General features: G+C 41.9%; 2 protein-coding genes across 13 annotated transcripts in view; both read left to right on the forward strand.

Moving 5' to 3' along the window:
- dgkh (diacylglycerol kinase, eta) overlaps positions 1-13,212 on the forward strand; it is a 94,838-nt gene extending 81,626 nt beyond the window's left edge. For 7 of the 10 annotated variants that reach the window (XM_033617360.2, XM_078174726.1, XM_033617361.2 and 4 more), the window contains 2 exons: positions 1,801-1,931; positions 6,462-13,212. In XM_033617360.2, the coding sequence (XP_033473251.1) occupies positions 1,801-1,931; positions 6,462-6,548 (218 nt within the window). In that variant the 3' untranslated portion in view covers positions 6,549-13,212. The remainder of the gene's footprint in view (positions 1-1,800; positions 1,932-6,461) is intronic. The other 3 variants (XM_033617364.2, XM_033617363.2, XM_078174729.1) reach the window with 1 other exon arrangement.
- A 3,936-nt stretch (positions 13,213-17,148) lies between these two features.
- akap11 (A kinase (PRKA) anchor protein 11) overlaps positions 17,149-24,243 on the forward strand; it is a 33,973-nt gene continuing 26,878 nt past the window's right edge. For 2 of the 3 annotated variants that reach the window (XM_078174730.1, XM_078174731.1), the window contains exon 1: positions 21,908-22,050. In XM_078174730.1, the coding sequence (XP_078030856.1) occupies positions 22,006-22,050 (45 nt within the window). In that variant the 5' untranslated portion in view covers positions 21,908-22,005. Of the gene's footprint in view, positions 17,212-21,907; positions 22,051-24,243 lie in introns of those variants that run through there. The other variant, XM_033617265.2, reaches the window with a different exon arrangement.

Consider the following 24,243-nt stretch of genomic DNA (forward strand, 5'->3'; position numbering starts at 1 on the left):
TCAGGGACGCTGCTGTTTTTTAAGATGTGCTCCCTTGTAGTATTTACTGAACGTACTGTGAAATTGTTTTTAGTGGCGTATCTTGTCATGTGTCTGTATGTGCCTTTGATGTGTTTGAGAGAAGCCAAAGACATATTTCCACTGAGCTGGACTGTAAAGTTATCCATCTGTCTTTTGCCAAATCCAGTCAGAAGAACGGCGGAAACCACTTTTCCTCTGAGAAACTCTGTGAGTGCATACTCATGTTCGTGTTTAATTGTTATTGACTCTATTCCTGCAATAACTTCACTTACTACTGTGTTTGCTCAGCTAGCGTTACAGTTAGCAGTTGTTGCTTCAGGGGCCACTATTACTGTTCTGCAAGCTGCGGCCTGAATTTTACATCATCAGCTACAGCGTAGTCTCTGATTGGCTGCGTATGTTGTCAGCTGTGGTGCGGATTTGCTGCAATTGGATTTTAATTTAAAAGTGTTTTGGGTGGCACTGAGTCCAGACTGATACAGAGTGACAGGATGTTGAGCTCACAGTCTTACCAGGCTAGATTATTACTGCCTTTTATTTGACAGGATGGTAGCATAGCAGCAAAAATGACAAATTGAAAGCTCAGATGATTCTACCTAGGAGGCTAAGCAAGATTTAATCAATCATAGTATGAAGTTTAAATGGTGTGGATGTTGCAGAAATAATGTCACACTTGTGGACACATACTCCACTACATACAAGTGGAAACCAGGACGATTATATTGAAGTGCTTACCATCCTCTGATCATTCATTAATACTGTATTCTGTGCTTAAGCTTCACACACATCATGATGAAGATGCACTTTCACACACACACAAAAAAACAAACTTCTATAGTCGTCATGATAAGCTGTCACGATGCCTCTCACTACCATCATGTTACAGTTCAACGGTATCACTACACAGTAGAAGCACAAAGAATGGGTGTGTGTTTGAGGTGTTCTGTCCCACAGTCTGACCTTAACCATCAACTCGCACCCCCTCCCCTCCATTCATGCTCTCATCCAGCTGTCTACATGATCTCAGAAGGCGCAAAGTCAGGAGGAGAACAAGGCTGCACCGATGAAAGCCTGCAGGGGTCGAATGTTTCATTTGAACGCAAACCAGCCAGACATCTAAGTATTTTAGTTTCAGCTTTAAAAATTGAGGGAAAAACTCATAATCAGAACTCTAGATGACCGATCTTAGTGGGTATGGGTTTATAGGAGTAGTGAGTATATGTTGATGAGTCAGCTCAGGTTCAAGTGTAATCCCTTCCTCTCATCGCGGGCTGGTTCCTGATTAGTTGGGCTGTGTTTCCTGCAGACCGCACAGGCTTCCGCCTCCCTTTACCTCCTACTTTCTCTGTGTGTTCTGATACTGGTATGCATGATCCCAGCCTTCCTGGGCCGCCATCGGCCACTGCCTTGTTCTGACCAACCTTTGGCCTTTGTCAAACTCCTCCCTCCTCCGCCAGCTGCTGTCACCGCTCTCCCTCCTCCCTTCCTCTCTGGTGCTCTCCCTCCATTTTTTATTCCATCTTTTCTTTTAATGATTTACCACAATGTGTGCCCATTTGTGAGGTCGTGTGTGTGTGTGTGTGTGTGTGTGTGTGTGTGTGACGATATATTCACGTACTGTACACATGCTGTAAGAGATGGCGAGATATAAAGGGCTTGAATGAGATAAGCAGTTGCATGCAGTGTGAGAATGAGAGTTTGTGGTGTGTGTGGATACCTGTGAGGCGCCCTGAGCCTCTCTCTGCTCTGCCCCGTGTGTGTGTGTATGTGTGTGTGTAGTGGAAAGATGGGGCACAGAGGAGGTGGGCGTCTGGCTGGAACAGCTGAGTCTGGGGGAGTACAGAGACACCTTCATTCGACACGACATCCGAGGCTCGGAGCTGCTGCACCTGGAGAGGAGGGACCTGAAGGTACACACACACACGCGCGCCTGTTAACACACCTCAGTGAATCTGTGTGAACCCTCTCGTCCAACCCACAATCAAGTCTCTATCTCTGTCTCCTGTATTTCTTACGCTCTTTAACCTGTTTGATGTCTCCCTGTTTTGCCTCCTCTCGTGCTGCACTGCATCGCTCTGCTTGGCTTCTACTGTCTGATCGTTGCTTGGTGACAGAGATTCGCTGTAACCCACTAACACTGTGTATGTGCTGAAGAGGGGAAGCCCACAGGGGGCAGGGAGGAGCTGGGAGTAGATAGAGCAAAAGTGCAAAGTCAGGCAGTAGTGACGTTTCAACAGGTTCTCACCCCAACTCGTCAAGTGCGGCCGGTTATCAGTGGCGCTAAACTTCAAACGGTGACACTCTAGGTCAGTAGTTCCCAACTGGTCCATCCACATGTTCCAGATTTCTCTTCAGTCATTAGTTCAAGCTCCACACTGTTCAGTACATTTAGGGTCATACTTGCATTTGGCCATGTCGTCGAGTTAGTTTGCTGTCTCTGTCAAGTGGCCATCTGCTATTCACTCAGCTGCAGAAGGGAAACAGCACCTCAAAATAAAAGCTCTGTACCAGTAATGTGTACTTAAAAATTAAGTGTGTGGGGTTTTTTTTCAAACTTGACACGTTTGTGAGTCACTTGCGGTCCATTCAGAATGGACGTGCGACCCACTCTTGGACTGCGACCCACCAATTGGGAACCACTGCTCTAGGTAACCCTTTAGCATCAGTTTTGGACGTGTCAGTTTCTGCTCAATACATGCATACAGCCTTTTAAAATTAACGTCTGTGTTTGCAGGAAACGGGTTTCTGCACTGATTCACATTCAAAACTGCTCTGTTAGGTTCAGGCAACAAAACTTCTTGGTTAGGTTTACGCTGGATTTTCCGCAGAGCACTGCCCAGTAGCTTATAGCACCGGTGTCAGGCAATTGGGCTGTTCACAATGGACGTGGCGTGGTGCCAAATGTCCTGGGCCGCTCGCAATCTGCAGCAATGTTTTCAGCGTCTGGTCTTTTTTTCCAGAAGACGCGAACAAATCTGGCAGGAACACACTAGAAATGTGTTGTCAGTGATAAAAGGGATATATTACATCTGATATAAATGATGAATAAGAAAATGCAGCCCATGCTTCCACATATTTGTCAGTTTTGATTAAACAGAGAGCGAAAAAGCCACAAACACACACAAGCAGACAGAGACATGCGAATAAGAACAGAGCAGAATCTCTTGCTGACCGGCACAGAGACATGTTATTTAGGTTTGGGCAACAAAACTTTTTGTGTAGGTTTAGGTAACAGAACTACCAGGTTAGATTTAGGCAACTAAACTACACAGTTAGGTTTGGGCAACAAAGCTTTTTGGTCAGGTTTATGCAACAGAATCTAGGTTAGATTTGGACAATAAAACCAAACAGTTAGGTTTAGGAACCAAAACTAATTGCTTATGTTTGGGCAACGGAACTATTCGATTAGGTTTTGACAAGAAAACTACGCCGCCCAGTTGAAGTTGCAGAGTGATTGACCGCTGTGTAGAGAATGCCATTGAAGGCTGTAGGAAGAGGAGGAGGGGCATGATTTTTTTTTTTTTTTTTACAGACTTTCTGTTTCATTTATTCCTTTTAGAATATAGAGACAGTTTCAGTTAGTACAATACAAAGTTATTCACATTGAAGTTACCAACTGTAGCTTTGAATTTGGTCATTAAGTAATTGGGACTGACCCCGAGCAGATCATTTTACAGTTGAAGAATAAACTCATCAGTTTTGTCTGGTGGACAAACCTATTAATGGAGACACTGTTTCTAAATTAAGTCAAAAATGTGTTTAGATTTCCACGATATTTCTTGAAGGCTCTTGTCACTATTTCACCAACGTGTGTGCCGATGCGAGTCTATCTGTTAGAAGCTAACATTGGCCGCTGATATCGGCCCGCCAGTTTAGTTGGTTAAAAAATACTTTCTTTACACACATTAGTGTGCAGCAACAGAATGCCAACTTTTAATGACACTGGCATGCACACTCACTCGATTGTCTCACATTAGTCCAATATAGTGTGTGTGTGTTTTGCTATCCTGTTTTATTATAGTAGATAAAAATAAAGCTGGCATGATGAGTCAGTTGATCAATAGGTCAACAAATCAAAATCTAATATATTTTCATAAATATGTTCATCATTTCTATACAAGTACTGACGTATTGAGACTCAGCACAGTTTATGATGCTGAGACCACCTGCAGAGCAAAGGGTGTGTTTTTGGTGATCCAGTGGAGCATTTGGTACGATCTGTCTGCTGCTCACCTGCTTGAGCAAAGTTAGCTGCATAGTGTGTACATCTGTTCTGTGATATTTCGTTACCCACATAAAACTCCCAAAAAGCACTCACTCAGTCCACTTGTATTCATGTGTTGCTTGTTTGTTTCACAGCTGACCACAGAAAAAGTACTGATTCATTCTGTTTACAGTAACACTGCCTCTGAGACAAAGTGCAGAGTAATGTGTGATTTCCACTGTATCTCTCATCAGCGACAGCAGCTAGCATGCTAGCCTCCTCTTACAGCTGACATTTTGACTTCACAGCAGAAAAAAACACAGGTGTTGTTCAGTTTTATTTAAGTGAGCTAGTGAAGTCATGACAGTGTGATGTGAGCCAGCACAAAACTGAAGAAACTAGACTGAATTCTGCCATCATTCATTTTATTATTCACACATGTGCTTTTCCCACTGTGACATGTCAGAATATCTCAAGTAAAAAAGACTTGTGTGCTTTCTTTATAGTCACCTGAAGACATTAGTTATTTGGTGATGAACTGAAAACCTGAAATAAAGAATTAAATTATTGATTTATTTTGGCCTGATGAAAAGTTATGGGATTACCAAAGTCATTACAGTTCGTCCTGATGATGACATGAATGTCTTCCAACAGGTGTTGAGACATTTCACTCAGACTCACAATTAACAACCTCATGGTTCTGGTAGAGAAAAGGTCAGAGCAGGGGTCAGCAACCTTTACTATCGAGAGCAAGAAAGAAGCCGCAAAACATATTTGAGCCATGTAATGAAGGTAACAGTCTCTTACGTCTAAATTAGCCTTTCAACATCACTAAGGGCCGTAATAGACTTGCCACTTGATCGAACATACGCGTACACAGTGCTCCATGTTTGTGTATATACTTGCTGCAGCACTACGCAGCCAAAACGCACAATACTGGCGATCTCCACTTGGGGCAGACAACAGAAATATAACCCAGAAATTGGGTAGTGCGTGCCGGGTGTTGTAAGCAAACATGGATGCCCTTGATATGCTTTATGAGGAAGAAGAACTATGTTACTATGTAACAGCGTGGAAACATCATAGAGATGCGGGTAGTTCCGCACCAGGTCTGTCAGCCTCTCTTCAAAGGTTTCCACCATTGCTCCGACAGCGACTCCGTCTGGTCTGATCTCACGATCACCATGAGCGCCTCTAGCGGTCATGTCAATATTGCATCTCATGCACACGTCACGGTACCTCGCATTTATCAAACGAACGCAGATCACGCATGGCATCCATGATGCGGTCGCATTCGCGTTGTGATAGGTAACCTAATAGGTTGAAATGAGCATTCATGTATACGTTCTCCCACAAGGTGGCACTTTGCAGTGAGCCATATATGAATAGGCACCTTAACTTTGCAGCATCAGCAGTGGAAGCAAACAAATGTGTCTACTTAATATTAAATTCTCTATCTTATTCCCTATCTTCCCTATCGTTTTTGGATTTAGAGTCTATAGCTAGTCTTGCTTGGGAGACTTAAGACTAACCACCACTATTGAGGTTCAGTAAAATGTAGAGGAAAAGGCACCGTACAAGGCTCATTTTACTTGACAAAATAAAACAATTCTTAATTCGGTGTACAGGCTACACATTTTTAACAAGTGGGAAATGTAAGAATCACTAATTAAAATTAAAATTTTTAAAAATGACGGCAATGGTCATGAGCTTTAGGTAGTAAAAGAGTAAGACTACAAATGAATTTCCTCTGTAGGGTGGCTGGGTTTAGCTTTAGAGATAGGGTGAGGACAGGGCCTCGGGGGATTATATATCTCATCTGGCCTGGGAACGCCTCAAGATCCACCAGGAGGAGCTGGAAACGTTGCTGGGGAGAGGGACGTCTGGGGTGCTTTGCTCAGCCTGCTGCCCCCACGACCCGGCCCCAGATAAGCGGATGAAAATTGAAAGATAAAAAAAGAACCATTATTCATTTCAGTATATTTTTTTGGCGAAGTCACTGCCCCACACTGGAGAGGGGCTTAAGAGCTGCAGGTTGTCTACCCCTGAGTCAGAGGATCACCAAAGTCTTTAGGGTTCAAGTCCTCTAGATCATCATGGATATCTGGACACAGCTTCATGCAGACGGTCCAACAGTTGTTGATATTTCAGTCCTGACTTAAGTGGTCGCCAGTGTTTGATTATATTAAATGTCTCTTTGTGTTTTTAAGTATTGGTCTTCTTGTTTCTCCTTCAGGATCTGGGGATATCGAAAGTGGGTCATATGAAGAGAATTCTCCAGGGAACTAAGGACCTGGCCAAGGCCTCTATGGTTGACCTCTAACCCGGAAGCAGAAGCTACCAGAGAGGGGAAACAAATATTCCCCTCACATCAGTGGAGGAGTTTGGGAGCACCGAAGGCAGTGAAGGAGAAGATAGGTATTCATGGAGAGCTGGATTTGATCCGTCTGCTGAGACAGCCTTTGTGATGTTGTGACCAAGAAACGTTAGTGTGTTCGTTTGTGCTTTGGTGCCAAAATGACAGACGAGACAGAAGCGGATGGAGATGCAAAAGGAAGTCATGGATCTTCACAAAACAACAAAAAAAGCCATTTCTAAGTTAATAACCATTCATAGCACACAATCAGGTATGCAACTAACCATACTGTTGACAGTTGACTTGTTGTTTGAGTTGTGATAACAAACTAGTAGCAAAACCAGGACTTCCATGAGTGTGGGGTTTAGTTTCAGTTCAGTTGGGTCGTGTGATGTTTGCTGGGTCTCCGCCTCACATCACACAGCTGCAGATGCATTAAAGCAACCCTCGGGTTTCACGTAGCACTGCTGTTCAGTGGAGACAGAGGAGATAAACGTGTGACATCACAGTCTCTAGGTGGCAATCTGGAAGGTGTGGTGGGATACTGTCGCATGCTATGCTTGCTCAACTTTAGATACGTTTAATTGCATGATTAGTGTCTTGATTTTTTTGTGTGCAGAATAACACTTGAACAAGTTTTACATAAGTATTACGATGCCATTTGTTACTACTGAAAGCATCCTTTTTTTTTGGTCTAAATCCAACTTATTTTCTAGCTTTAATTTATTTTGTTTGCATGATAAATGACGTGTCAAAGATTTGTGTCAGGTGCCATATTTTCGGTCATTTAGTGTAAAACGTGCTTTATTGGTAGAAGTCATAAGAAGTTTAAAAAAACAGCTGTTGATGAGGTATGAATATATGGAATTGATATCTGTAAGTTGACACGTTCTCTGTGGATGTGAAATCAGTACCAAAGTGAATGTCTAAGAAAATCATTTGATGACTTCGTTCAGGTCGCACCTCTTAATTTAATAGGCCAGTAGGTCGTAGTTTTTAATTCCATTTAAGGCGGGAAAGAAATTAGCGTTAGTCACAAAGAACGTTGAAACGTTGGTCTGAAGCCGACTTTATAAACTGTAGGGAGTCTTCTCTTTTTTTAAGGAACACTTAAAAGGCACTTTTTACTTCTTGCTTTATGCAAGTGCAAATCCTCATATCATTACATAGAATTAACGGTTCACCTCAACTTTTTAACTTTTGGCGATTTAACACAGTATTTAACACTAACGAGAATAGGAGTTAGATATCAGTTTTGAATATGTAATAGAGCAGTTGATCTGCAGCCTGCATAGCATCGTTCAAGTGCAGCTTTTTATTTTCTCCAGATTAAAGTGAGACGCTGATAGAACACTACTTTTAGTTTCTTTTAAGACTGGTGGCATTACAGGGTATATTTCTATATGTGATGCTAAGTTTGTAAATATACATATGCACTGTATATACAGTATACCAGTGTATGCAAACAATGTTTGTAAGTGTTGTAGTCGGATGCATTTGTAGATTGCTGACATGGCATGCATTGTCAACAGCTTACACATTTGATTGTGTATATTACACCGTAACAATCGTTGATTTTGTTCTAATCTCTTGTACATGATAATGCTGTTGTATTCTAATGATGGTGCAATATTTTATCTCTTGTTTTGATACTGTCTCTGCAGCTTTTCCGACGTAATGTTTCTCAGCAGGGGATAAAGAAAAAAAACACACAAAAAAAAAACCTTGAGAGTTTTTTGTACACGTACTCCCCTCCTTGAAGTTTGGGGATTAAGATTTTAAAGGTTTGACCCGTAGACAGACTGCTTTTTCTTACAGACTCCAAATTTCTTCCAGCGGTTCACTAGTTTGTAGTTTTGCTCCTCCGTGCTTCCAAGATGATACTCTAAAGCAGGACTGTGTCAGCGAATGAGTAGAGTGGGCAGACATGACTGTTGTGTTCACATCAATCACAATGTATCTGTGTGTGTTTGGGTGTGTCTGCTACAACAGTGGCATATTATACCTTATCAGCAATTGTATATTTACCATTGCCAACTAATTTTATCGTGTGAGTTCAGCTCTGATCGTCCCCATCTTTGGAGGATAATGTGTTGCTTGTGTGGTGTTTATTTTTATTTCTCAGATTAAGGGACTGTTCTTTATTTATGAGAGGGGAGAAGGTGCTGCAAAACAGGGGAGGCTCTTCATATAATTTTTATAAGCTCTGGGGAAAGAGTGATGTTTTTTTATTTTGGCCTAAGGGAGGGACATACAACTTTTGAACTTTTCAATTTAATTCTGAACCCCAAAACCCCAGGTGGGTTTAAAAGGCATGTTTCTTTTAAAAAAAGAAAAATCACCAAAATTACACCATTTATTATCGCCAGAAACTAAAAAACAAAAATTATTGTCAGATTTTTTCAATTTCCAACAATCCTTGAACAGATCACGTTACAACCGCTTTTGTCAGGAAATATAAGAAAATCTAAGCTTAAAGGGCCAGTGTGTGATATTTGGCCTGGTTTATTATCAAATCTGTATCTGAATATTCTACCCATTAATATGTTTATATAAGTGTACAATCGCTATAAAATAAAATTCGTTTGGTTTTCGTAGCCTTATATATATATATATATATATATATGTATATATATATATATATATATATATATATATATATATATATATATATATATATATATATATAGCAAGGGCCTTGCTTTAGAGAGGTCGCCATCTTGCGCCGCCATGTATGTACGGCAGACCGAGCGGACAATCCAGCCAGCCAGAGAACGCGTTTTTGCGTGTATAAATGAACCAACGAAGACAGCGGGAGGAAGGAAGAAGGAGGAAGAAACAGCAGAGAGTGTTAGTAGTTTGTCGATAGAGAGTAGTGAAAAGTTTTTTTAGTTATAAAGTTTGCGAATGGACCACACTTACCACGCAACAGGAGAGAATGAACCCGAACCGTCATCTGCGAGGAAAAGAAGACGCAGCTTCACTCCTTGTGATGCACTCTCTGCGGCGCTTTTCCTCCTGATGATATATCTCCCCAACGATGGCAGCAGTAGCACCGAATCCCATTCTGTGCGTTCAGCCTCTCTTCTCGCCCGCTCAGCATCAAACACATGGAGTTCCTCATCTGTGTGCTCCGGCTCAAACAGGTATTGCTCTGGGTCTGTGTCCGCTACAAGAAACTCTTTAAAATCACGTTCAAAGTCGTCCATTGCAGCTACTATAGTCCGGAGATATTGCTAGGCTAAATAAACAGCTGAGCTCTGTTTACAGGCTACGCTGTCAGTCAGTGTGCGGGCTGGAGATTGGTGGAGCAGAGAGGGGAGGGGGTGCCCACTAGGTACTGTAAACGAGTATGTGTGTATGGAGTGTGTCTGTTACGCTAGAAGAGTCAGAGTTTGGGACGGAGTCTTTTACCCCCTGGAGTGTTACCGGAGTTTCTGGAGTGCTCAAATAAACTGTCCTTTTTCCCGAACGCTCCTCTGGTCTCCTGCTCGTGAGGGATTCATTACAATATCGTAACATGGTTTAGATTTCTAAATAAATATTCACCTCGTTGCTAGATAGACCTACTCCTGAAAAACTCGTGTGCGCAAGGCTTTTTGTCCCTACGAGGCCACCGTCATTTACCCGATGGGAGGGGTGAGCGAGTGAGCCCTGCAATCTAGAATTTGACCACTGATGTCACTGTTTTCAACCCATTTTACACACTGGCCCTTTAAAAAAGTGATTTTATCCACATCACTTTATTCTACATGTCTCATTCAAATTAATTTAATTTAATTAATGAATTAGATTCTGTTTTTCTACATGAATCAATTTTTAAATTTAATAATGGCTGTTGTGCCAAGTTACTGATATTATTCTGGCTGCTGCTGCCATTGAAATGTATGTTAAGTTTTATTTGGGACAAAGCCAAAATATTTGTAGCTCTGGGAAGAGGTCAAGTAAAAACAAAGTCCCACCCCAGCCACCGTCCTCTTCTGATAAATAACGAACAGTCTCTAAGATGTCGCTGTTAACAATTTGTTTCTTTTTTTCACCTGAATATTGAGTGCTAAAATTTAACAAGGTGCACGTTTCCACCTTTCATCATCTTTCAAAGAATCCTTAATGATAATAGAATGTGAGTGAGTCAGGGGTTGAATCTCCAGCTGTCATGTATCGTCTCTAATGTCCCACCAGAGGGCGATGCATCACATCTCACCTCTCCACAGGCCCTGACCAACATGATTTTACAGACAGCCAGCTGTGTCAGGCTGCTGTGGTCAACATACTGCAGTGCTGCTCTTAATGATTTCTCATTCATGCAGAAATCAATAAGGCTATCAATCATATTCAAATCCAAGATGAGTTTTTTTCATACAACTTAAAGCCAAAGAGAGGTTATAACCCACAAATTTACAAAGAGATCCAGGGTTCCCACGGTCATGACACTCCTGGGAGAGTTATAAAACTAGAAAAACTGTTTGGGGAAAAGTTTTTCATATATAATGTTTGGCTGTAGTTTAAAATATTTCATAACATGACGCAAAATACATATTACTATTGTAAGATCTAGTGCTGCTCTGCGTGAGCATCGATTGGACCCTCCATTTTCTATCCACCACCAAAAAGAGGCGTGGCCTTGACGTTTTGTGACGTGCCAGTCTGGTCTGTTGGCCTGTGTGCTAGTTAGTGGCAGGTATTTCTAACTAAGATTGCAAGTTGGGAAGTGTGTGTTCATGGGTCTAAAGTCATGGAAATGAGGTAAAATATTATGGAAAAGTTCTGGAACAGTTTGGGACAATTAATTGTTAGAAGTGTGCGGGAACCCTGGAGATTCTCTCCCCTTTTATTGCACCACTGTCTTGTGGACAGATTTTTGCCTTTTATTGATTTATCGGATCAGATTAATTGTTAACTCTTTAACGACAGTTGGCCTTTTGCTCACCAGAAACTCTGGGTTTACCATATGTTTAGTCTAAGTTGAAGCCTTTATGTTATTATGTGCTTTAAATGGAGCAGTAAGGTAGAACTGCTGTACGCTGCCTTGTTCCTGCAGTGTTCATTTTCCAGGGTGGTTCGGATTTTTTGAAACAGGGTTATATTAGGTACCACAGTCAGTTACCTACAGTTTGGAGAAGCAGGCTGGAGTACGACACAGTAAGTTTAGCAATGTACTGCTGTGGAGGGGTCAGCAACAAACATATTTTAGCCACCTAAAAAAAAATCAGTATCAGTTTAAGTGTACGTTATATTTAGAATATTTTCACGGCTTTACCTCTCCGTCAGACAGCCCGTTCCAATGGCGAAGATGTTAGCGTCTTCAGTTCCCATCTATACTCTCGTCAACGCCACCAAACCCCATTGAGGAAAACTACAATTTTAGCTCGGTGAACACAGGAGCTTCTGGTCTACAACTGCTGCTATCAGTTAGTTAGTTTGTGTTATTATGGGACTTTGATGAATCCGAACCAACTCTTTTAAAAGCTGAAGTCACACCATAGCAATAACAAACTAACTGATGGAGGCAGCAGTAGACCAGCAGCTCCTGTGTTCAGCAATATTAAATCACTGTTTTTCTCAATGGAGTCTGGCCTTGAAGAGAGCGATATATATCTACATCCATTTTCTTTCATTTGGAAATCAGTGTCTGACATTAAGGTGAAGCAGTGAAAATAAAGCGTATACTAAAACTGATATTGATCTTTCTCAGCTGGGATTTTTTGCAGGTGGTTAAAATACATTTTGTTGCTGCCCCCTCCCCTTCCATGCTCCATGTGTCCTGCTTCTCCAAACAGACGGTAATATTCTGTCTGTGGATAAATACCACATACAACCCAACTTCAAAATAACTGAACTATCCCTTTAAGTTTTGGCCTCTCATCCATTTACTCTCCGCCATGCCAGTCACCAAACTGAATCCACCAAAACTGTTGCAGTCCCTGAGCTGCGTCCATCTTTGTTTCCACTATCTGTGTGTGTCCAAAGTGTCTGCCGGGTTCTCTATATCTCAAGTGTTTCCGGCCCCAGACTCCAGGCGAGAGAATGCTTGACCTTTCCACACAGCGTGGAAGTAGCCACCTTTTCTCCCTTGCTGTGTTTTCCAGTGGTGTGTAAATAATGCTGCAAACTGCCTGGTTTTCAAAAACCAACGAAACCCATGCAAGGATCTCCAAAAAGACGGGATAGCATATAGTCTTTTGACGCGGTTCCTAAAGTGATGGGAGAAAAGTGAGTTTCATTTGTTTACATTATGTTTACAATGGCACAGTTTTAATTTTTAAGAATATATATGTAGGTATAAACAAGATTTGCATATTTATTGCCTATAAGGTTAAATGACATGATGTGTATTGTGTTTTCACATTTGGAATATAATGTTACAGTTGTCACCTGTATTACTATCTGGATGATTTTTGGTAAAGTAGTTGATAATTTTTATGACTACTAAGTGACTGTTTTCTGTGCCTTTTTATGGTTAGAATGCATGGTTAACTATTTATTACGATTTGGAGTCACTGAGATGTGTATTTTTGTATTCTGAATAAATAAATGGTTCAGCTTTTGTTGTACATTTTTAAGGTGCCTTAAAACAGGCTACCTATTCATATCTCTCTTCTTCAATAAAACCAAATACATATGCAGTGTGTTTCTGCCTCCTTTTGTGTTGATTTCACTTCCAGGAAAAGAGTCAGGGTTTTAAAATGAGGAATATCTCAAGGGGATGAAATCGGTTCCAGTTGAGTGTAAGCAGATATATATATTTTTATACACAGCAGTTGCAGTTGCCCCCTTTTTTAAATGAAATGGATCTTCTGTTCAAAGTTTCTGTATTGTGCCATAGGATAAATGACTTGTGGCAAACGAATTCCATGTGGCATTTCAAAGTTTCAAAACCAGAAGTTGAATAGCCACATTGTGACTTAAGACTGTGGGCCATCTGTGACATCTGAAGTTCTTCTGGAACACCCACATCCCTGAGCATTTCTCTCCACATCCTCTCCTCTGGTGAAACTTCGCTCTCATCTTCTCTGCATTCTTGCTGAAGCCCTTCCACTTAAAGTCAGTGTTTTTTCTCATGTCATCTCACTTCATCTGTAGTGACATGCTCTTTTTCTAAAGACATTTTTCAGGGCTTTATTGCCTTTAATTGATAGGACAGTTTATTGACATGAAAGGGAACGAGGTTAGGGATGACATGCAGCATAGGGCCGTGGGTTGGAGATGAATCCACAGCTGCTGTGGCAAAGACAAGGCCTCTGTATATGGGGTGCCTGCACCACCAGGAGAGCGAATGGGCGCTTCTGTTTCACCAATCCTCAACAAGGAGTCACCTCAACATTTTTTCCCACGAGAAGTAAAAACACAGTTGTGCAGCATGTGGAATCTGTCCAACTTCCATATATTGCGGCTGTTGATGTGCCCACAGTAGCCTAAGCAAAAGTTTCCAGGACAAGCAGGTTTTGCTTGCTTTTCTTTCTGCGATGCACGGTCAGGACAAATCTACATGGAAATAAAAGAAGTGAAAACATGTGTGGTGTTGAGGAAATGAAAATATGGGAAACCATTTTAACATTTAGTCGCCAGGCCTGAGTTATTAACCCATTAAAGGTCTCACAGAGTAACATTTTGAGTGCATCTCTTAGTTCCTTCAGGCAATAACAGAGAAACAATGTTCTTTTTAATCTGGCCACACAGTTTTGGTTTACCAAACAATCAACGGCATGCTGGAAGCCACCTGAGACGGTTTGGTTTTTAAATTTGCAGTGGTATTAAATTGATTAACAAGGTCTTACTACACATTTAAGGACCCACAAAGGACCAATCAATACATGACTCTTGTTTCAACTTTATTATTTTCAACAGAGACTTAGTTATGTCTCTGTTCCAGTTAGCACCACCAGTCACAGAGCTTTGGGCCGTTTCACTGATTCCCAAGACATTATTAATTGCCTGGGAAGAATGACCTACACACTATTAAATGTCACATGAGTATAGCATCAGCAGATTAAGTGAGAAGGCTGTGTAAATGTACACACTGCGTACATTGTGTGTTATAAATCTGCTTTAAGCAGCTACAGAATGGGTGCTGTAATGTATAGGCCTGTACACTTAATTTTTCCAACACACATGAGAAGTGGTTTTTAAATCTATGCCACATGCAAGATTTTAATAAATAAATATCGATTTTTTTTTTATTTCTTTTTTTCCACTGTTGTAACTGTATGTTTATATATATTTATCCGCTGTGGCATAAAATGAAATTCCATAAAGACATAAATGTTTTTATAAAACCATAAATTGTATAAAACCCGTACAAAACACACTGCAGTTCGATTGTTCTGTGTTCGACAGTGCCAGTCTATATGAGTGCGACACATATGATCGGTTTCTCTGCGTGCGATTGATGACGCCTCAAACACTCTTGTTTTCATGGGAAGAAGGTGATGCACAGGAAATGGGGAGTTCAGTTCATTTTTGAGAGTCGGTTAAAATGAATCGTAAGAGGTTAAATCGTATGTGTTTTCTCAATCTCATCCAGTTACATATTGGGAAAATCTGGCTCTTGGGGGGGGGGGCAAAGTATTTTACCCAACGAAATGTTGAAAATAGGTTGAGTTACTGTCCTGTCTCTATCAGCAATGAACACCATGTTGCCATATACTGGCAAAGAGGTCTGATACAGTATTTATTATGCATAACAACCATGTATCCTACCAACTTTTATTTGTAAAACAGGAATAACGAAGGGAATAGTGGGAAAACCACGACAGGCAAACTGTTGCTTCCCTTAGGTTACCTTAAAGGAGAACATCACCTAAATGAACAATTCTGATATGTTATTTTGGCTTAGGAAAGTTAAATCAGTATTAACCCATTCAGTCACAGGGGAGGATTGACATACAGCCTACCGTGAAGTCAAACCGTCACATCTTACATGTACAAGTGCTGAACAACAACAAGAATGGAGGAGAGATTTGTTAATATACTGGATATATATACATATACAGGGGGTCTGTCCTATCTCCCTGCACACTTCAGTCTTCTCTTCATCCAAACAAAGAACTCTACCTTGTGCCGACATGTTTACTTCTGATAATTTCATATCATAGCAACCAGATGCCGCCAAAGCTCCTCAGCTGAAAAAATGCCATGCCTTCAAAATGCTCTCAAACGCTTCCAGCCGGGCACTTCCTGAGGAACACAAGGCATTTTCAGGTGGGAAAAACACTTTGGTGGACACCCATAAACTCAGAACATTCCCCTAGGAGCTCTCAGCATCACCCATAACATCTTTCCAAATTCATTGTCTGTGGAGCACTTTCAGATTTTATACCCAAAGAACAGGCACATCCAAAGTCCGGCCTGAGAGACAATTATAAACAGCCCTCAGCTTGATTTTCAACATATACAGTATGTGGCCGGCCACAGATACTGGTTAAACAAGCAAAGTCACTTTGTATTTTTTCTCTTCACCTCACAATGGCAGGACTATTATACGGTTTGTAGACATGAATCAAGTAGGAACAATGAAGACGGAATGAATGTGTGTTTATAATCAGCAGGTAGGTAAGTAAAATTTAATTATACAGCCCATTTCACAGACACAGGTTACAAAGGGCTTTACAGAGGCAATATACAATGTACAAGAATGAAAACATAGAAGATAAAGTAACTATCCAGGCCACGTAATTAAAAGCGCAACCGCAACAGCAGACCTTTCCCGATAGGTAGCAGACATGGCCATGGCAAAGAAGCGTAAGGTTGACAGTAGCCATGTTTCCATCATCCTGTTTAGATGCGCGTCTAGAAGTATCACATTGGAAAATTATGATGGAAACGTCAAAATTTGAATTAAAATCCCCTGATTCGCACAAACTAAAATACGCTCGCTTTAGCCGCGTTTTGGTTGATTCGAAGAAATGTTGGTTCGCAAAACGGGGGATGGAAACAGTTATGTTCGAATTAAGTCTGACGTAGCGCACCTCTCTCCATGGTGATATCCACACTCTGGGTCGGGAAGGCGGTAATGCATTTACAAGCTGGTTGCCAACCGCCAGAAAACGTAGAAGAAGAATGCGAGACTTGTTTTGTTTCCGGTTCTGCGGAAAACTCACCAAAGTCCGTACATTTAATGGAAACACAAAGGATTTGTATTTCTTTTAATGCGCATTGCCCAATGATTCGAATCACTTTTGGATGGAAACATAGCTATTGAGGGCAGCCACTTGCAGGAGTGGTGGATAGTTGAGTACATTTTCAATGAAAGATGAAACAATTGCATTTGTTTTGTTTGTTTGTGATATTTGAAAATATCCCATTTAATGACAGAAGCAGCTGCCCCCAGGTATTTTTACAGTACCTATAGTCTGGCCCCCATTCAAAACAGTTTGGACCCCTGCACTATGACATCAAATTTGAGTTTTAGCACTCTAATGTTTTGGTTTTGTGAGCAAGTAGTTCATGTTAACGAATATTTTTGGACTGTCTTAGACTATAGAAATAACATGTATGAAATTTTGAAAACGGATGTAGTTTCCCTTTAACGTTAGCAAGAACGGTTCAAACCGGACGAATCGTCCTCGGTCCGCCCACCAAACACAGTGGCTACCGTCAGCGCTGCTGGAGTCCGACACCGAGCCGTGAGGTAAAATGACTTCATAACGACAAATAGCTATGTTCTGACTACACAGCCAGTGACCACACATTGTTGTCGGGTAGCTATTTTAATATACCTTTAACGCTGTTGCTAGCTTGGTGGCTAACAGTGTTAGCTCACGACAATAAGGTGACATCACAGACCGAGCCGACCGCGGCCTGGTTCCGCTGTTAGCCCGGTGATTGACAGCCTGTCACCTAGCAGGGCGGTTAACATGGCAGCGGATGAATGTCGTTACGTGTTTTGTAACGATCTGTTATGAGCTGATATGTGTGTGTGATGTGACAGAGAGCTAACCGTGTGTGTGTTGTGGTAGCTCAGAGCCGGAGTGGTCGTGGATCAACATCAGCAGCATCCACAGTGCGTGTGGCTCCTGTGTGGCCTGCTGCTGCTGCTGCTGCTGCGGGTACCAGACACACAGGCAGCAGCGTTAGCTAAGTTAGCTGCTCCCCCAAACACCCAGCACCAGCTCCAGCTGCCAGTCAGGCCTCTGGTAACGTAAATAGTCGCGTAGCATGTAACATCCAGTCATTCAACAAGTCATGTCGTGTCGTGCTGCAGTGTTGATGATGCAAATGACATGTGAATGGTGATTTTGTTGCACACAGTGTTTAGTGACAACATAATTTCTTGCATATAAAGTGGCTCTGGTGTTGTTTAGCTCTGTGTGTCTGTGAGTGAGGGAACGTTGTGTTCAGCAGAGATCACACAGACCAACACTGAAGTGACATTTAAAGGGAAAGACCACCCTAAAATAGAGTTTGCATGGTGCTGTGCAAGGTGTGCTGGGCTGTCAGGTCAGTGTCTGTGACTTCAATGCATGTGTAAAATCTGTATATGCTGCTGCTGGTTCATAGAGCATCTGATGATAGGGTGCACATGCAACCACAGGATCCAGGGAGCTGCTACAACATAGTATTGCAGACACAGGGTAATTGAACGGTTCTACGGTGGTTGTCAGATGATTTTTCTACAATGAGGAATATTAAAAAGGAAATGTTACCACTCTGCATAATTTTAAAGAATAATATTGAAAATGATATTAATTAATCAGGTATCATTTAACTTGCATCTTAAATGCATCCTTTCTTCCTTTAACAACAGTTTAAACTCAGAAATCTTAAAATAATATCACAAAACAATCTGTTAACTTTAAATAATACATTCAGGATTAACAAAGTAGTCCAGATGCACTCACGTCACACCGACATGTTTGGAGGGACAATAGTCACAGTCCTTGAGGGTGGAGTTTTATAATCTTGGGGACTGGTCTAGTCAGGAATGCAGGCAGCATTGCCAGGTGGGAAAAGTAGGATTATCGTACCAGAGACTCAAACTATCGTATTTTGAGGGGAATTATCGTACATCCGTCATAACCAAAATAACAATCCTACTGATGTGCTATAGGCAAATACAGTGGTGGAAAAAAGTTTTCGGACACCCCATGCATTTGTGAAATATTGCATTAAGAATCACTCTTAGGTCTTCAAGTGCAATTTCTTTTAGTACAGTCACAGCCAAAATACTAAATAAATCCTAAAAAAGCCATTAAAAACTTAAAATTTATTGGTGCCATAAAAATACATAAGAAATTTTTGTTGCCAAGCTTCGTGTCTACATAAAGCCAGCACATTTGAAAGTTCTTCAGACACAAAAATGGCTAAAACAAGGAACCTAACGCAGGAAACACGCCTGAAGATAAAGCTTCTCAGCCAGGAAGGGTACAGCTGCCGCCAGATAGCCAGGAAGTGCAGATGCAGTCCTTCAGCAGTTGGATACACTCTGCAGAAATACAGACGAACCAACAGCTTGGAAGACAAACCAAGATCTGGGCGTCCAAAGGTTTCTTCAGCAAGAAATGACCGCATCCTGATCCGCATGTGCAGGCAAAACCGCCGAATGACATCACAGGAGCTTCAGCAGCAGTGGTCAAACCAAACTGGTGTCCAGTGTTCCACCCGCACTGTACGTGGCCGACTTTTAGATCATGGCTTAAGGTCCTACAAGGCTATCAAGAAGCCCCTGATCAATGAGAGACAGAGGTTAGCCCGGCGTCGTTGGGCCCAGGCACACAAGAACTGGACAGCCAGGAATTGGAAGACGATTTTGTGGTCAGATGAGTCCAGTTTCCAGCTTTATCTTCCTCCTACTAATGTGAGGGGATGCAGAATGTCAGGCGAAGCATTATCTCCAGCATGTACAGTACCTACTGTCAAGCATGGTGGAGGCAGTATCATGGTTTGGGGATGCATGAGTGCTGCTGGTGTTGGTCATCTCACTGTCTGTGATGGCACATTGAACTCTACCAAGTATTGTACCATTCTTGAAACCCACATGCTCCCTTCTGCGCGTGCACTGTTCCGTCAAGGTGAAAACTGGATGTTTCAACAAGATAATGGCCCTTGCCACACATCCAAGGCCAGTAGAACTTGGCTGCAGGAGCACAGTATCCAGGTCTTAGAGTGGCCAGCTCAATCCCCGAACATGAGCCCCATTGAAAATCTGTGGTGGATTATCAAAAGGTCTGTTTCAAAGCATAAACCAAAGAATTTAGAAGAATTAAAAGCAGTAATTCAAGAAGAATGGGACAAGATTACCCCTCAACAGTGTGAAGGGCTCGTGGGGAACATGCCAGCCAGGATTAGAGCTCTACTACGTGCCAGTGGCAGGACTACTAAATATTAATTTGATGATGTGATGGTTTATTTATTTTTTGTTCAGTTTTGAACACATTCTCTGTTATTTGTTGACTTTGATACTAGGGTTGTGCCGATGGGCGATCCGGTCAGTCAACGCCTCAACACAAGCATACTCGGGCATACTATAAGCGGAGCGGACTCCGCGAGGAATGTCTGCAGTCATTTGGGCTTTCATAGTCGAGCGCACTTCTGCGTTGTGGTTTCCTGTAAAAATGTCCGTGAAAAATCCCCGCAATGTGAAAAATACATGCTGAGCAGTCACTGGTGCGCGGTCGTAAAATCTGAGCTTTGTGTGCACAGGACTTGCGGACGTCCGCTTTGAGTCCGCGCGGACCTCCGCGGAGTCCGTTCCGCGTATGTTCCGCCCGAGTATGTTCGAGCCTTAACGCGCATGTTGCGGAGCGGTGAACAAAACAAACAACACAATGTCAGGAGAAATTGAAAAGATATGCCGTCTATGTAAAGTCACCTTGCTAATTAAGGAGCCATTACATGTTCAAGAGTTTTATAAAGCTGCTCAAACGCCAAAGAGAGGTTATAAGTGAACATTTCAGCGGCGACGCGTAATGGACCCCCCCCGGGCGATGACATCGTTCATCGGCGATTTCACTAGATGGCGATAGGACGATAGGATATGGACAAGATCGCCCAACTTTATTTGATACCGACAATGTTGAGAACTGACATATTGAAACTGTCAAGAATTTAGTTTTGTTAGTTTTTCTTGTTAACAATAAACAAAAAAATATAATTTGTATTTGTTTGTATCTGTCTAATGCAGCCACACCTTTTGAAACACAAAAAAGATTTTTCCACAAATATTTCATGATAATATTTGAGATTGTGTAAAATTTTAAGGGTGCCCAAAAACGTTTTTCCACCACTGTATAGTCACTCTAGTGTTTACTTTTTTCCATTTTCCTTGCTTCTGTTTTTCTTCTTCTTCTGTTTTGAATCTCATACTCACTCGACTTCCTGACAGGTCCTAGCGCCTCGTGGGGCGGGTACAGCTGACCATTCAGCCAATCGTGCTCATTGTTCAGAGACAAACGTCACCCGTATCTCACGCTAAGCAAAGTGTGATTGGCTGGAAACATGTCACATGCGAACAGATGCCTTCAGGGCTCACAAAAAACTCTGGCATACTGATTACAACCACACATTCATGAAATGGTCAAATTATCATACATTTGGCCTTTTTTGGGATTATTGATCGTACATCGTACAGAGGGCCAAATTATTGTACAAATACAGTAATTATCGCACACCTGGCAACGCTGAATGCAGGTGGGTGGAGACTTGTGACTTAACAGTATGACATCATTAGTTGACATTTTTAAGATGTGTAGCCTTTGACAATGACAACGTTTAATGCATCAAAGGATTTTGTTTTGAGACGATGCATCCACATTGTGTCTTAGCAGTTCAGTTGGTCTTTATGGAGCAGGGCTGCAGTTATTCTTCTCATTATCAATTAGGTGGCACGGTGGTACAGTGGTTAGCATTGTTGCCTCACAGCAAGAAGGCCTGGTTCGAACCCAGGGTGGTGGCTGTGTTGAGTTTGCATGTTCTCCCCGTGTCAGCGTGGGTTTCCTCCAGGTGCTCCAGCTTCCTCCCACAGTCCAAAGACATGCAGGTTAATTGGTGACTCTGAATTGTCTGTAGGTGTGAATGTGAGTGTGAATGGTTTCCATGACATGCCTAAAAACACACATTAGGTATTTGGTGGAATAAGTTAAAAGCAAGGCCGAATAATAGCGGCATGTTTTGGTAACGCAATCAAACAGTGTGCCGTGACGGGCGGAATAAAATGTCGGCAGTGTGGCGATCTGTCCGTCACGGCACTCGCATTTGCGACTAAAAATAGTTTTGAGCGAGCAAAGTAGGCTTAAATCATTCAGCACTCTGTGCGATCAGCCTACAGATTTCAACCAGCAGCAGAAACGAAAGGCGAATCCCACCGATTGTGGGTTGAACGGGGGTCACAGACACAGACAGTAACGTTAATGTATTCCTGTCAAATACGGCGGCCATTGGCTTACCGGCGACGGAGAAGTCGGCTCCAATAATTCTTCTTGGTGTCATGACTGCCCAGAAGTACCTGAACAGCCGAGCCAGCCGAACACAGGTATGTGACGTGTCAGAGGAGAAACGAGCCGTTCACATTTCTTTCTTTCCGGCAGTAACGGCCCACAAACCTCAGCGCACTTTAGGGACTGTTCATTACTTATGAAGGGACTGTCAGGGGAGGAGGGTGGCTGGTTGATTCTTATTTTATTTATTTATTTTATTTTGACCCCCCCCCCATGTTAATCACTTATTGATGCTGTTTTTGAAGTATGAATAAGTCAGTAAGTAATTTATTCCATTGAAATATCATTGATGTATTATAGAAAAGTGATTTATCTTTTCATAAATGACAAAAGGCACATCTGCCTCATTTTTCCTGTGGTATCGTGATACTACTCAGAACCATGATATTTTCATTGGTATCGCACAGTGGGTCCCAATTTTGGTACCGTGACAACACTAATCTGGAGGGGGTTCATCTGCAAAAACTAATGAAAAACTAAACAATGATATTCGGTATTTGGCCAAGCCTTTAATAATATTTGGCTTCGGCTTCGGCCACAAATTTTCATTTCGGTGCATCCCTAGTCTCTATGGGTCAGTCCTGTGATAGTCTGGTGATCTGTCCAGAGTGAACCCCTGGCTCCAGCCACCCATGACCCCCAACAGTATAAGGGGTTACAATTATTAATGAATGCGTTATCAGTTAATCTCCTTTTATGTTCTTGATTATGTCATTTAAATGTCATAAAATACTGAAAAATGCCAAACACAAAGGACCTTTCTCACAGCAGATATTTTGACTTGTCATCGTAGGGAAAGGACAGGTGAAACTGATCACATTAACCATGTCTCAGTTCCTCTAAGTGTGGGACACTTAGGCGTGTTCGAGATGAGCTGTGCCTCGTCTGGAGGGTGGACAAGATCAGGTGGCTGCAGCAGGACACAGTGACAAAAAACCGCGCTGAAATCGGACAGTTTCCCAACGGTTTCCCGACGGTTTCCAGCAGCCTTCAGTCTGTACATAAGTTACAGAAACACTCACATCCTGATAGACCTGATGCAGATTCATTGCAAATGTTATTAGACTTATATATCAGTTTGTCCGCAGTCTCCAATTGTTTAAAATAATGTTAGAGTAGTTTATAACAATACTTTACAGGCAATGTGTAATTTATGGTTATGGTTCAACCTCAGTTTTACATGTACTCTCATAAACGTCAGTATCATATATCAGTTTGCTGCTGCAACAGCATTCTTTAAAGATCAGATACAGCCAGGATTTCACATCTGTACAGATGTTATTTTGAGCATCCTCACATCCCCCCTGACCACAAGTCTTTGTGTCGCCAAATACTTGAATAATTAAAACAGTCCAATCTTAATATACAGTAGAGTTGACTATGTATAGTTCATGATGAATATATTTAGTCTTTGAGGACTTAACCTCACCATCAGTCACACAACATGTACTCTGTTCACAGAATGAATCTTCAAATCAGACAGGTAACATCTAAATCTCTGAAATTTAGCAAAAATGAAAGTTTATACATAACGTCATCCTGCTGAGTCAACATCTAAACCAATCAGCTGTTAGATCAGGAGAGAGCCAGGCGTTTCCCATCATGCCCTGGGTCTTGCAGCCGCCTTAGTCTTGTAAGAATATTGTTGTCCACTTTTGCATGACGTCAGAGCAAGTCGGGATGAAGTCGGACACAAATCTAGCCAGCATTCGTTGTGCGGCGATCGCCAGTAATCAAATCTGCTCATCTCGAACAAGCCCAGTACCAGCATGGACAATACCAGTTGTCCAGCTCAAGTGGCATGCAGCTATCAGTGTTGTTATTGAATACACCTGTGCATTTCCTACTATGACATGTCAAAATGTCTTCGTGGAAAGGTCTATTTTTTGAAGCACAAGGTGGTTCTCCTAATGAAATTTACAGGAACAGTGTGTAAGACTGAGGGAGGTTTAGTGGCATCCAGTGGCGAGGATTGCAGAGTGTAACAAGCTGCTCCTAGTTTGATATCCTCTGTGTTCATTGTTCAGTAGGTTTTTACTGGGAGCTGTGTTATCAGCAGAGGTCTCTACCTCTCCATAAGAAACAGTTCAGGTGATTTAAAGCGGTAAAACACTGAATAAAGCAGCTTCACATTACAGCTCAGTGTTTTCAGATGGGTTGTTTGTCCGGCACCTCTAAATGTGTGCCAACAGATTTTCTCTGATAACTTAATGTGTGTTCACCTTATT

The sequence above is a fragment of the Epinephelus lanceolatus genome, chromosome 14 (assembly GCF_041903045.1).
Source record: "Epinephelus lanceolatus isolate andai-2023 chromosome 14, ASM4190304v1, whole genome shotgun sequence".
NCBI classification, from domain to species: domain Eukaryota; kingdom Metazoa; phylum Chordata; class Actinopteri; order Perciformes; family Serranidae; genus Epinephelus; species Epinephelus lanceolatus.